Source organism: Cyrtonyx montezumae, unplaced genomic scaffold, assembly GCF_038088225.1.
Source record: "Cyrtonyx montezumae isolate F1298 unplaced genomic scaffold, pur_monq_1.0 scaffold_3, whole genome shotgun sequence".
Lineage (NCBI taxonomy): Eukaryota > Metazoa > Chordata > Aves > Galliformes > Odontophoridae > Cyrtonyx > Cyrtonyx montezumae.
In genome coordinates, this window is record NW_027072034.1 from 119,329,629 (window position 1) to 119,343,082 (window position 13,454).

The 13,454-nt window shown below is 38.0% G+C and overlaps 2 protein-coding genes across 3 annotated transcripts in view; one reads left to right on the forward strand and one right to left on the reverse strand.

Annotated features, from left to right (window-relative positions):
* TMTC3 (transmembrane O-mannosyltransferase targeting cadherins 3) overlaps nt 1-6,114 on the reverse strand; it is a 37,497-nt gene extending 31,383 nt beyond the window's left edge. For both annotated transcript variants that reach the window (XM_065743205.1, XM_065743204.1), the window contains exon 1: nt 6,093-6,114. The gene's annotated coding sequence lies outside the window, so the exon portion shown is untranslated. The remainder of the gene's footprint in view (nt 1-6,092) is intronic.
* A 2,158-nt stretch (nt 6,115-8,272) lies between these two features.
* Nucleotides 8,273-13,454, forward strand: part of CEP290 (centrosomal protein 290) — a 43,662-nt gene continuing 38,480 nt past the window's right edge. The window contains exons 1-11 of the mRNA XM_065743203.1: nt 8,273-8,358; nt 8,920-9,042; nt 9,182-9,259; nt 9,979-10,048; nt 10,253-10,299; nt 10,694-10,837; nt 11,089-11,142; nt 12,023-12,175; nt 12,536-12,718; nt 13,089-13,178; nt 13,254-13,376. Coding sequence (XP_065599275.1) covers nt 8,941-9,042; nt 9,182-9,259; nt 9,979-10,048; nt 10,253-10,299; nt 10,694-10,837; nt 11,089-11,142; nt 12,023-12,175; nt 12,536-12,718; nt 13,089-13,178; nt 13,254-13,376 — 1,044 coding nt within the window. The 5' untranslated portion in view covers nt 8,273-8,358; nt 8,920-8,940. The remainder of the gene's footprint in view (nt 8,359-8,919; nt 9,043-9,181; nt 9,260-9,978; nt 10,049-10,252; nt 10,300-10,693; nt 10,838-11,088; nt 11,143-12,022; nt 12,176-12,535; nt 12,719-13,088; nt 13,179-13,253; nt 13,377-13,454) is intronic.

Genomic DNA, 13,454 nt, shown 5'->3' on the forward strand with positions numbered 1-13,454 from the left:
TCATTGAAAATAGTTATTCACAATGTACGTACCGCCAAAAATTGATGACATGAATAAAGCACAATTGTGAAGTGAGGAAAGTTTTTCTCTACTAAGATGGGGCTTATTAAAGTAAAGAGACGTGGTCAGATTTCTGAGTTGAACATCTGATTATAACTCTAAGCACACCGTTTGAACAAAATGGAAAGCGAGGCATCATGTTCTTTGCTGTTCAAAGGACTCTGTTTAGCTGATAAATCAAAATACACACAGTTATTTGCCATAACTTGAGTTAGCACTGCACTCAACTCCCTGTGCCTTTGTTCCAGCTCAGACAGTGTTAATAGTGCACCTATGCTTGTCTGTTGCAGAGCGATGGGTGTACTTCCAAGGCCAGGCAAGTCCACAGTGTCAGCTGTGCCATGCTTCAATGGTTCTGGGTCAGGGGGCAGTGACTGAATGCATCGTGCATCACCAGTTCTGTATATTCTTTTATCGTTATTACTAATATTCCTTCCTCTTCCATCCTACAGTCCTTCTATCAGTGCACATTCCCCTCTATGGGATGAGAGAGAGAAGTGAACAAAAGTCTGTGTGGTGCTGAGCTGCCTGTGGGTCAAACCACAACAGAAAAACATCACTGACAGGACCAACATATGTAAACAGGCTGACTGTCCCTTTGGGGGCTGTTTTTAACCTCACCCACCTTTAACATCCACAGCTGTACATCTGATACCTAAATCAGCCCTTGGGCTGTACTACTATCAATCTGTGATCTAAAACATCCACATCGTCCCCATTTGACTGGATGAAATCAGGACTGGCAAGTGCTTCATTTCAAAGATGTCTGCTGATGCTTTAATTTGCAACGATATCTAAACACGTCAAAAAGAATATACAACTACAAACAATAAGCAGCAAGTTATACTGCATGATCATGAGAGCTAATTACAGAAAAACAGAATGCCAAAGCTGTGCACAATACCTGCTTGTTAGTCTAATTTTCTCAAGCTGTATGGCACAGAAATACGTGTTTTGCACTGTGCTATTTTCATGCACGTACAGAGATGTGAAGTGAAAAGGACAAACAAGAACCAGAGTTCTCCAGCAGGCTTATAAGGCATGCAACATTTCTCCAACTTGCTGAGAGTCTTCTACAAGTTTATTCAATCCTTTTCAGGAATTACAAACAATAGTAAGATATTACACAAAAGCCAAAACACGAAGTAGGAGAACAAGAATATGTTTCTCTCCAGTCACTACAAAATCCATGACACCATAGACATAAGAGGACAGCACACTGCAAAATAACAGTCTGTATGCAAAGCACAGAAACACTAAACTGAGATGCTCTGCATCCTCACTTTGGAAATCTGGAAGGGTGGAAACTACACACAGAATTGCAGGGGTTGGAAGGGACCTTTAAAGATCATCTAGTCCAACCCCAAACTAAGATGTATTTAGGCAAGAGTGCAGCTGCAGTACCTAGATATGCAACAGCTGTTTAACACTCCATCATAAGCTAACAGCTAATTAACATGTTATTTGCCACATTATATCAACAGTGATTTCAGGAGCCAGTATGTTTATGTTGATCAGATAAATCCTATGTCTAGTTTTAAGAATTTATACATACATTTCCAATTTCTCTTCTTTTGGGTAATAGTATTTGCTTGTTTTATCCTCTCAAGGGCATTAATAACTGTCTTTTTTTTTTATTAGGTCTACTAAAAAGCAAAACTCTAAGTCATCTTTTTCTTCTCTTGGAAGGAAAAAAAATTAAATCTGTGGCACTTCATTAAAATTCATCTCAAACAGCTGTCACAACTGCAAAGTTTTTATCTGTTCCAATTTCTGTGTGATAGCTCCTGAAAATACACAGCATTAAGGACACCTTGTTGTTATTTGCAGCTTATGATAGTATTTTACAAGTCAGCTCAAGCTGTCAGAAAATTAAGAAAACAAAACCAACCGAAAAATACATCATCTTATTTACTGTCCATAACAGAACACTGCAGGTATATGCTGAAGATCCAGTTTTATTATTCACATATTCTGCGAATGATTTAATTCATGCTGTATTAAATGCTCATTTATATTAAAAAAACACATGGCATTTCTCAGTCATACCAAAATGTCAGCATTTTCAACCTTCACAAAAAAAAACCCATGGGTTTCCCACTCTCCAATTGGAGTTCCAAAAGCCACAAAGAGACAGATATACATGGACAAGTTGACAAATAACAGTTGTGTTATTTAATAACTCTGAAGAAATTAACAGTAATAATAACCGAGGCCTCAAACTATTTAAAACATATTTACAGGATGCACAGACAAATGAGTTCAATCATCAGAAGTGTAAGAAAACAAAGAACTGTTAAAGCTGCTTTACTTATTTATTTATTTTAATTTATTCTTCCAAGTGAGCAACAAGTTAATCCAAAACCTGGTGGCTGAACTGATGAACACCACCAATCACAGGATAACAGAACTGTAGGGGTTGGAAGGGATCTCTAGAGATCACTGAGTCCAACACCCATACCAAAGCAGGCTCCCTAGACCAGGTTGCACAGGTAGGCATACAAGACTGCCAAAACCTGTAGCTTTGCCACTTTAAAACTTAATTAAGTACCTGAAGTCCCAATACTGTTCTCACTTGTCTTGCCAACACACTTTCTCTTTTTGCAGTTTGAGTTGTCTAAATCTAATACTTTTTCTAACTTTATATCCATGTTTAATAATGAAAAGATATCAACATTTCCTTTCCACTGTTCCCTTCCAAAACAACCATCAACTTATCTTAAAAATGTCTCTCCAAAGTAGAACTCCAGTTTTAACCAAATTAGACAGCTGAGGTTTTCATGACTGGCTTGGATCACATAGGGGAGAATAAAAAAAAGTATTAGGAACTCAGGACAAACTCAAAACATGCATGAAATCTCTTTTATCTTCTTGAAGCCCCAGAGCAGAACAAATACAAGAGATGTTTTAATGTAGCAACCTTCTGCAAATAGTACACAATTAAGAGCAACAGGACTAATCTGAAGTACTTTTTTATTTCCTAGGAAGGAAACAGCCTCCAGCCTTCTCTCAGCAAAGCTCTGAAATATCAACTAGATGAGAAGAGAAATGGCAGTTCTGATTTGGAGTAAGAACATGTGCTCAACATCAGAGGAAAGATTTCCCACAGGGCAGACAGGAGATTGTTAACAATCAATATGTTAAATCACCAACCAGACATATTAGGTTATTCTGGTACAAACAAGGATCAAATTATAAAGCAATCTGAACATGAATAAGAGATACTGGCTTAACTGGTGTTTGTTTTCAGTTTGTTTCAACAATCAGCTGAAATACAAATACCTGGAATGCACAAGTAGAATAATATATACCTTAATAATGATTAACAAGAAAAAAAGACTACAACTTTTCCTCTCCCACCCTCCCCAACTCCTTTTTGAGGGGGGAAGGCTACCAAGCCATTTATTCAAACAATAACAAAATGTTTTATATTTACACTAAAAAACATTACCTGTTTTTCCATAGGACAGTGATGCAAAAATAGCTTCTCTAAAATAATGCTCAAACTGGATAACACTGTGCTCCAGAAATATAAACAGTATAAAGAGCACATTCATTAACTCTAAAGAATAGAGGAACAAAAGCTACATGTGTGGCATACACTGAAGAGACTCTGCTATGCATGTCCTTATTTAGTATGCTTGGTCTGTATATGATGACTTCTATTTGTTTTTGTTTTGAAATGACATTCCATTTGAATTTCCATAATGCAGTTTCTGCACTGGCTTTATGAAACAGCATACTGATATCAGAAACATGGCTTAATATGGATGCCTCTCTCTTCCATCAGGATAAGTCAAGCTGTGTACTAAGGAGCTAAAACGTTTTCTGGCTCCTGCAAGAGAGCGTTCTCATCAGAAGGGAAATTGCTTATATAAACTTCATCACACGATTACATGTTGAGGCAGAACAAAAGAAATATTACTTCACTTGTTCTAAGACATTCTGTATTTTAAACATTGTCATTCTTTATATGACTAATATTTCCATTTTTTCTTATTTCATTTTCAGTTTTCATGTCTACCTTAAAGTCTGCAGTAGTTCCACATCAATCTTCTCTATTAGCTGTACATCGTAATTACAAATCTAGATGTGGGTACACCACTGGAATACATAATGTTGTATTTTCTGTTGATTTTGTAACATAAGACCACAAAAAACCTTCCAAAAAGTCAAGTACATTATCAGCTTGCTATCATAAAGAGAATTAAAAACAAGATATATATATATGTGTGTGTGTGTGTGTGCATATTTTTATTTAAAAGCATCTTATGATGGAATTATAGAACGGTTTGGTAGGGACCTTAAAAACCATCCAGTTTCAGCATCTTTCTTGGCAGGGACACCTCCCACTAGACTGCTGATCAAAGTCATAACAAACCTGGCCTTCAGTGTCTCAAAGGATGAAGAAATCTGTTCCAGTGCCTCATCACCTTCATGACAAGGAATTATTTCATTAAATTTAAATCTCCCCTCTTCTGGTTCAAACACATGCCACCTTGTCCTATCACCAGACTCCCCTACAAAGATTTCCTCTCCACCTTTCCTTTTTATATATCAGAAGACCTCTGTAAGGTTGCCCTAGAACCCTCTTTTCTGCAAGCTGAATAACCCCAGCTCTCTCAGCTTCTCTTTGTGGGAGAGGTGCTCCAGTCCTCTGATAATCCTTGTGGCCTCCTCAGAAATCACCAAAATAGCTCCATGTCCTTCCTGTGCTGGGAATCTCAGGCCTGGTTTCAGTATTCTGGGGCCTCAGAAGTGGACAATCACCTCCCACACCCTGCTGGCCATCTCTGTTTTGATACAGCCCAGGATACAGTTGGCTTTCTAGGCTGCAAGTGTACACTGCCAGCTCACAGTGAGTTTCTCATCAACAAATAACACAAAATCCTTCTCCTTGTGTATGCTTTCAACTTATTCTGGTCAACCTGTAATTTTGCTTTGGAATACCCGAACCCAAGTGTAGGGCCTTGCACTTGACCTTGCAAAACTTCATTAACATCATCAATGGATTACTTTACTCTCTAGGTCACATAGGGATAAAGATCCACTTCCTAGAGACTCATCATACAGCAAAGCAGCTTTATACTCTGTAGACCACGTGCCCCACCTATGAAGCAATTCCTGCCAAGAATTCTTTTTTCTCACTTCTTTTTTTATCATTTAATCATGAAAAATCTTATTTTTAGTAACGGTTTCCATCCTAGAAATACAATCCAGTCTCTCTTCCCCTGTACTAACCACATAGGGTATTATCTTACCAGCAGAGAGGTGTAACTAACCAACCCTGAGCTAAGATATAAAGTCTTTACCTTCAGTCAAGAGTTAAGACTTATGACACAGCTGGAACAAGTTACGTAACTACCAGGTGTGCCAAAGGCCTCGTGTCTTGTCAGCCCTCCTTAATTATCTACACCGATAAAGAGATAGCAAACATGAATAAATCAGAAAAAAAAAAGTAAATACAAAAGATGACCACCTCTGCCTTTTAGTTCAGATGGTGTAAAAGCACACACAGTTCCAGCTCTTGACACAGCTACTGAATGAACACATTGGATATAACGCACTTCACGTGGGTACTGGTTTTCCTCCGATTTGAGAAGATGTGGTCGTGTCCATGCAGGCGAAGCTCTCCAACTTTTTAGGCTACCCATGCTCAGGTTCCTCGCCGGCCAGCAGTACGCAATGGACGCGGGTAGTTCATACAGCCATCCCCTCCCGTGTTACCCCGCAAACTGTCCCTTGGGGCTGATTACCGATACTTACACACCGAAAGGAACACGCAGCCCGCGGCGCGGCAGTACAGGGCCGGATAGGAACAGCGGGGGCCGACGGGAGGGTGAGAAAGGAAGGGGGCTGCCAGGAAGCGTAAGGAAGTGAGAGGGCCGAGCCGGGGCACGAAGCACGGTCGGGACCGAGGCCGCACGGCAGCAGCAGAAACAACTCATCCCAGCGGAACACCGAGCCCGGCCCCCATATCCCGTCAGCAGAAGGACGGCCCCGACACGCCAGCGCCCGCCCGCTCACCCTACCTGAGCCCGCCGCGGAAGCGCTCCCGCCGCTGCCCAGGGCTCGCGCCGGAGCCCCCACCGCAATGCGCATGCGCAGACCGCCCCCTGCGCGCTGCCGCCCCCTCCGGCTGGCGGAAGCTGTCGGGAGAACGCCCAGCTCGGGGCCCCTGGCTCCAAGGCATGCTGGGAGCTGTGGTCCTGGAGGGACCGCACGGCATGCTGGGGTTCGCCGCGGGAGCGCGGGGAGGCGGCTCTGATCCGCTCCCGAGGTGGGCAGCCCTGGTCTGCGGCGCTCCGGTTCCGTGCCTGTGACGACCCACTGTGTGGCCCATGGTAGTGCGTTTTTCCCCGCCTCTACGCCTGCCCGTCTTCCTCAGAGCGGAACCGGCGGGAGAGTTTGACGGCGTTGCCTAGCAGCGGCCTTTGCCGCCATCGGCGTCCCGGCGGAGCGGTGAGATCGGGGCGGCAGCGGAGCTGCTCAGAGGAGGGCGGTCCTCGGCGGGGCGGCCCGCGGAGCCGGGCTGCGGGAGGGGGCCTCTGGTGCCGGGCAGAAGAGTCCGGGCAGTTGCGCCTCACACCGCTGCCTCTGTGCCTCTCGAACTTCAGCCGTTCCCCCTTAGGAAGGCTGATGCAAAGTAAGGCAATTTCCTGTTTTAACAAATGTGAAGCAGCATCCTGGAGGGATTGTGGTCGTGTCCTTGCCAGGAACCCTGCGCAAGAGCGTGTTTTAGCTGTTAGTAGACAAGATGTTAGTGTTCTGTAGGAATACTACAGCAGAACACATCTCCCATGTGTCTGTGCTATTTCATGATGTATATTGTCACTCGAGTGTGTGTACAACTCAGTTACATGTTATGTGCACTTTATGGAAGAAGAACTGCCGTTGGTACTGGTGCTTGATTTCACTGTGATGAAATCTGTGTCACTACGTGGATCACCTGTCAAAAGCACGTATTCTACTGATGAAAAGAGATAATCTGCATTTTATGAAGAAGTGATATCATATTTATTGTACTTAAATATATATGTACAGTACAACATTCTGTATATTCAGGTTGTGCCGCCTATGTCTTGGAAGCTGATGTCCCAATAATTAGGACTACTTTATTTATATACATCTCTCTCTCCCCTTAGATATCATTTCGGGACTGATGCTTTTGTAAAGAAGTTGCTCTGTAAGTCAGGAAGAGAAGAGAAATGAAAGAAGGAAGGTAGGAAAATTCAACAATAGTAAGGTTGTGAATTTTATCCATGTTTTATACACCTCACTGATTAAAAAAAATTAAAATGATAAGAAAACAAGGATCATGGAATCAAGTAGTATTGGATTAACTGAAGTAGTGACAATTCCAAAATCAGTTATATTCCTGCATGTGACTTTCTTGTATTTTCTGTTATTTACAAGGAAGCAGAAAAGCAAAAATATGTATATATGTTTTTCATCATTACCAGGTCACGGATTATATAGAGTGCATGTTTCCTTAAACATTTAACAAACACTGAAGAGCTGGTCAATACTCTGTAGTACTTCACATGTTCAAAGAAGATGATGGAAAAATGATTTTTGTCCTGTTAGAAATAAAGCTGTATATCAAAGGTTTAAAACTGTTCTTTCAGATTGCTCAGGTAATGGGAAAATAATACCTGTTCAGTCTTTCATTAAGGAAATTTCAGTTTTTTAGTCTTTAGATGAAGGCCAGTGAATGAGGTCTAAATTTTTGTTACTGCTATTGACTGAGCTTGATTTTTTCCCCAGAAAATGTCCCCACTATATCATTAGTTATTGAATAATAATGAATTAAATGTCCTGCTTGTTTTTATTTCTTTCTTAATTTTCTTAACCATTTTTATTGTTTTAACAACTTTGGGTGGTATGTGAGTTTAAATAACATTTTTTAAAACTTGGTAGAATCAAACCTTTTAAGAATTGACAATATAGGTCAGAAATAACTCCAGAAAATGTTAAGGATCAAAGAATCATACACTGGCTTGGGTGTGAAGAAGCCTCAAGGATCATCAAGTTCAAATGCCCTGCCACAGACAGGGTTGCCAACTACTACATCAGGTACTAGATCAGGTTCTCCAGGGCCTCATCCATCCTGGTCTTAAATACCTCCAGGGACAGAATATCCACAGCCTCTTTGGGCAACGTGTTCCAGCACCTAACCACTGTCTCAATAAAAAAAGACTTACTAACATTATGATTTACAAACAGTTCTTTCTTTTTCAGGTACTTTATTGTCTTCTGGGTGTATGAGAAGTCATTGTGACCCTCAGCAGCCATCAGGTAATCTGTAGAGCAAAGATTTGCATTAATTCACATTAGATTTTTGTCAGTAACTGGGTGGCCTGCTGTCCTGTCAATTCAATTATTCTAGTCATTAGGAAAGGATGCTTCATACAAGAGTTTAGTATCATAGAGATGACTACAAAAAGTGGATAACGTAGCATTAAATGAAAACATTGGTTGCTTAAATACAACAAATAAGGATTTTATGACTATATGGAAATTGTATTGTACAAGGGCTAGTTCAAGGGGCAGGAGAAGTTGGGAAAAAACAAAGAAAATTTAGAAGTGAAAACTGAAATTTCTCATGTGTCCAGATATATAGTTTTTGAATTTCAAATTATTTGATTGTTTATGATCTACTTTTTTGTGCAAAGAAAAAATAGTTTTACTGTAGTCTCCTTGTTTACAGTATGCTAAAATGTAAACAGAACATTAATCAGTACTAAAAATTCCATACGGTTGTTAATATCATTTTGTGCTTCATTGGCCAGCCTACTTTAAATTGACTGATTGGCAGCAGCAGTGTCTGATAATTGTTACTTCTATTTTTTGTTCCAGGAAAAGTACTATAAAATCAATATGGCACCCATTCTAGATTGGAAGAAGCTTATGAAAGTAGATCCAGATGCTCTGCCTCGTCGAGAAGAGCTGGCAGACAGATTGCTTGAGACCCTGTCCAAGGTGCTCAAGGGGAAAATAGGACATACAAGTTTTGCTATGCATTCTTCCCTAATCCGTCCTTGCTTTTACCCATGCACAAATTATTTATTTTGTGAATTTCAGTGATATTTCTATAAGAAAACCACTGTTATCTCTTCAGGTTGATGGCAAAGACTTGAAAAATGAAGCTCCTGAGCAATTGATACATCTGTTTAAAATTACTCAGTCTCTGTTGAAGGTTTGTGTTAATTCTCACTTTTCTCCAATTCTGTAGATACATTTGCTTTTTTTTAAATTAATTATTAATTTTAATTCTTTAAATGAAAGCATGATTACACCTTTTTTTTTTCTTCTTGTGCATTGAACATAACTGGTTATTCTTGAGATCATTTCACCAAAGGAAAGGGAAGTGAACAGGACAACCATTATTATGTGGTTACAGAATCTTAATTTCAAATGTGGAAAATGCGATCTCAGGAATTAGATTCGTACTGAGTTATTCATAATGGCTTTAACTTTAAGCAATTGACTGTAGTAGGTTGATGTTTTGGAGTAGTTTCAAAAGTGTCCATATGAATGGAAGAAACTACCCTAAAACTGATCATATAAATCTCTCACAGTGTCACACTGAGAAGTGTGCTGAAAACACGAAATAAGACCTGCACAGCTCAACATGTTGCTTCTAATGAAGCTTTTTTACCACTTCTTATTTTCACCTGTATGCTTTTGAATGTTTAGAAAAGTTTCATTGTAATAAATTACTAAGGTAGGTATTTCAGCAATCGGAAGATCTAAATTGTTAGTGTAGGGAAAAATAAAAGAAGTTTCCTTTTTTTGAAGAACAATACAGTGTTCTTTTGTAATGTTTTCATAATCCTAAGCATGAGGTATGGGGGATGCTCTCTAAGTTTGCGTTAGTATCAATCCCTTTCCTTTGCTTATGATTTTTTTTCCCAGATGAAAGCTCAAGAGGTAGAGTTGGCACTAGAAGAAGTAGAAAAAGCTGGGGAAGAGCAAGCCAAATGTGGTAAGCAAATCTTGTTACATTCTTCATAAATGATGTGTTAAGGTTATTTAAGTTTGCTTGTTGTTTCTTTAAATTTAGAAAAATGAATAAAATACCAACTCATCTGTAGTCATTTGCTTCAGTAAATATTTAATGGTTTAAGTTCATCATTGTTGCTTTGGGTACCTTGGTGGATAACTCACTGTATGTGTTCTATTTTAACAGAAAATCTGTTTAAAACAAAGCTGATGAAGCTGGAAAGTGAATTAGAGGTACATTTTAAAAGGGTTTTGGTTTACAGAATGCTGGGAGTGTGGTTCTTGATTATAATTTTTTGTTTTGTTTTGAAACACTACAGTTTTAACCAGTTAAGAGAGATAATGATCTTAAGTTCGTGTAATACATTTTTTATTTACTTTTGAGTATTCACCAGCCGTATTTTACAAAGAACTGAATGAACATTACAATGAAATGTGTTTTAGCAAGTCCCATTTATCTTTAGTGACTTTTATTTATCGATTTATGTATTTTTTGTTGAAGGAAGCTAGCAAGGCCTTTCTGTTGTATTTCCTGAGCATTAGCTGTAGTATCTTTTTTTTTCTTTTTTTTTTCCCAAATATTTCTATTTTGAAGAACTATTTGTTATGTCACTTTTATATTCCTAAGATGGCACAAAGTTCAGCTGGTGTTCGTGATACTCGTTTTTTGCGTGATGAGATTCGCCGACTGGAGAAACAGGTAGAACAGAAGGAGAGACAAATAACAGATATAGAAAAGGAACTGGAAAAAGAGAAGAAAGTGAATGAACAGGTAAGAAAGGCTTCAGCTTGATATCTCTAAAGCAGTTCAGAAGCAACATTTAAAAGTTAGACATTCTGAGAAGAGCCTCTGAAATATAAAACACTGATGGAACAGGGCCACTGTACTTTCATTACTTGTTTTGTTTCTGGTGTTCTTGGCTTTCTGTAGTCTGTGATGGTAGCATTATATATTTGTATGCGTATATGTATGTGAATATATGTATCTACATATATGATAAAGATTTTGTTATCTTATTCTAGCTTGCTCTTCGAAATGAAGATGCAGAAAATGAAAACATCAAATTAAGGAGAGAGGTTAGTAAAGAATGACTGCTTATTTACTTAGTAGGTTTTATATTTTTAGTCTTCTGTACACTGCTTTATGTGATATGGTATTTAATTCTGGTCTAAAACATTTCCTAGGTATTGATACAAAGAAGTTTGGAATGTTTAATCAGTTTTCATAGATCTGTCATAGATCTGTTCTGGAGAAATTTAGCTCATTGAGATCAGGGTCTGTGCTTGAATTTACAAAGTCCTATGACTTTGGTTATTTGAGTTTTTAGTATTTTTCTTAAATACTATTGACAAATGTCTTAGATCAGTAGCAGTCAGGATTCAGTTTATGCTTGCTGCTTTTGCTAGTAAGTTTTTTTAACAAAGAGTCAGTACTTAATACAAGAATAAATTAAGGATTACCATTAAGGGTTAATATAAAAATAACATTAAGGGTTAGTTTTTTCTTGAGTCATGCTTTTAAAAAGATTTAGAAACTGTTTTTATAACTTTAATGTCTGTAATCTTGCAATGGACGGTAACGGTTAAAATTAATGTTCCGATACAAACTTGAAAGTCATTCCTCAGGCCGTTTTATCCATATACTTGTATGTACATATGCACAGGTACACAGGGAATTCTATTTTGGTTTGCTTTTACATTGATTCCTACTTAGTCTGTAGAAAGCAAAGATACTTTCTAATATTTTTCATGCTTTGTTCTCTTGCTCTTGTTCTCTCATTTTTAATCAGAAGAAAAAACAAATGAAGAGAAAGGTGAGGCGTCTAAGTTTTTAAAAGCAGACTGTAGGTGTTTAGATGGCTTTGACTGTGTTAGCTCTTTGTATTAGCTTGCTAGAAAAACAGCTTTGTTTTCAGCCCTTCAAAATAGATTCATTTTTGGATTACTTTCTCTACAGAATGAACAATTGCGTCAGGATGTAGTTGACTATCAGAGGCAAATAGATTCTCATAAAGAAACAGTTCTGTCACGAAGAGGTGATGATATTGATTACAGATCTCAGTTGTCCAAAAAGAACTTTGAGCTTGTCCAGTATTTGGATGAAATTCAGGTAAAATGGATGCTGCTGAGTATTTAATAGACAGACAATAGAATTTTTTAGAAAGCTGTGCCAAATTACAGGCCAAATCATGTGGATTGAGGGAATTTCAAATGCATTTGGGTTCTGGGATGTATATATTCTCCATCTGTGAATGTTTGAAGTAACAAAGTTTAATAAAGTTACTGACACTGGGAGATGTTTAGTGCTTAGCCAGTAGGATTTGTTTAATTTGAGGATCCAGAGGTCAAATACTCTATTCTGGGGTAATTTATGCTTTAAAGTATTAAATTTAAGGTAGTTTTAAATTTCTGGTTATTCAGGTATTAAAATGCACACTTTTTAAAAGCAGCGGATTCTTAAATTTTGCAGATTTTGACTGAAACTAATGAGAAATTAGACATTCAAAACCAAGAAATGAGAAAGAATCTTGAGGAATCTGTGCAAGAAATGGAGAGGATGACGGATGAGTATAATAAAATGAAACTAATTGTGCAACAATCTGATGCTGTTATGGATCAGTTAAGAAAGGAGAAAGAACAGTACAAATTTCAAGTAAGATCTAATGTTTGTATTATTGAGTGTATTTTTGTAATTTGTTTTGCTTTTATGTTGCATGCCATATTTTAGCTTAATTTAAAAAACATTAAACATATCCAGTTAAAAACACATACTCTGCTAGAATAACACTTTCTGGAAATAAGATGATCTTTAAACTTGATACAAATATCAAAACTTGACTGCATATTGCAAAATACTTTCATACAGTTTTAGTCAACCCATTCTTAGAGCCAGAATTCTACCTTACTTCTTTATTGCCCTTCCGCTAAGTTGTGTGTGTTTGATGTAGTGTTTTTGAACATACATGTTTGGTAAGTGAAACGTGTTTTTTTTAATATCAGATTGATCCAAATTGCATTTCTAGGTTCAGGAGCTTTCAGACCAGCTGAAAGCAAAGAATGAGGAAGATGATCCACTCATGGCAGCTATAAATGCAAAAGTTGAAGAATGGAAGGTACTTTTAATACCTTTATTTATTATTTTAAAGATTACTTCAGGCATTCTGATGGTATTTTATCTACCTTTTTAGAAAATCCTGGCTTCGAAAGACAGTGAACTCATAGAATATCAACAAATGTTGTTTAACATGAAAGAGGAAATGAAAATGGCCCGACTTGATGTAAATAGAAACAGTATACTGGCCCTTCAGCAGGTACTGTCTATGTAATAAATTACGTGCATAGAGATTGCTGTTTAATAGGTAAACTACTGTCCAAATAGTTTAGCCTTT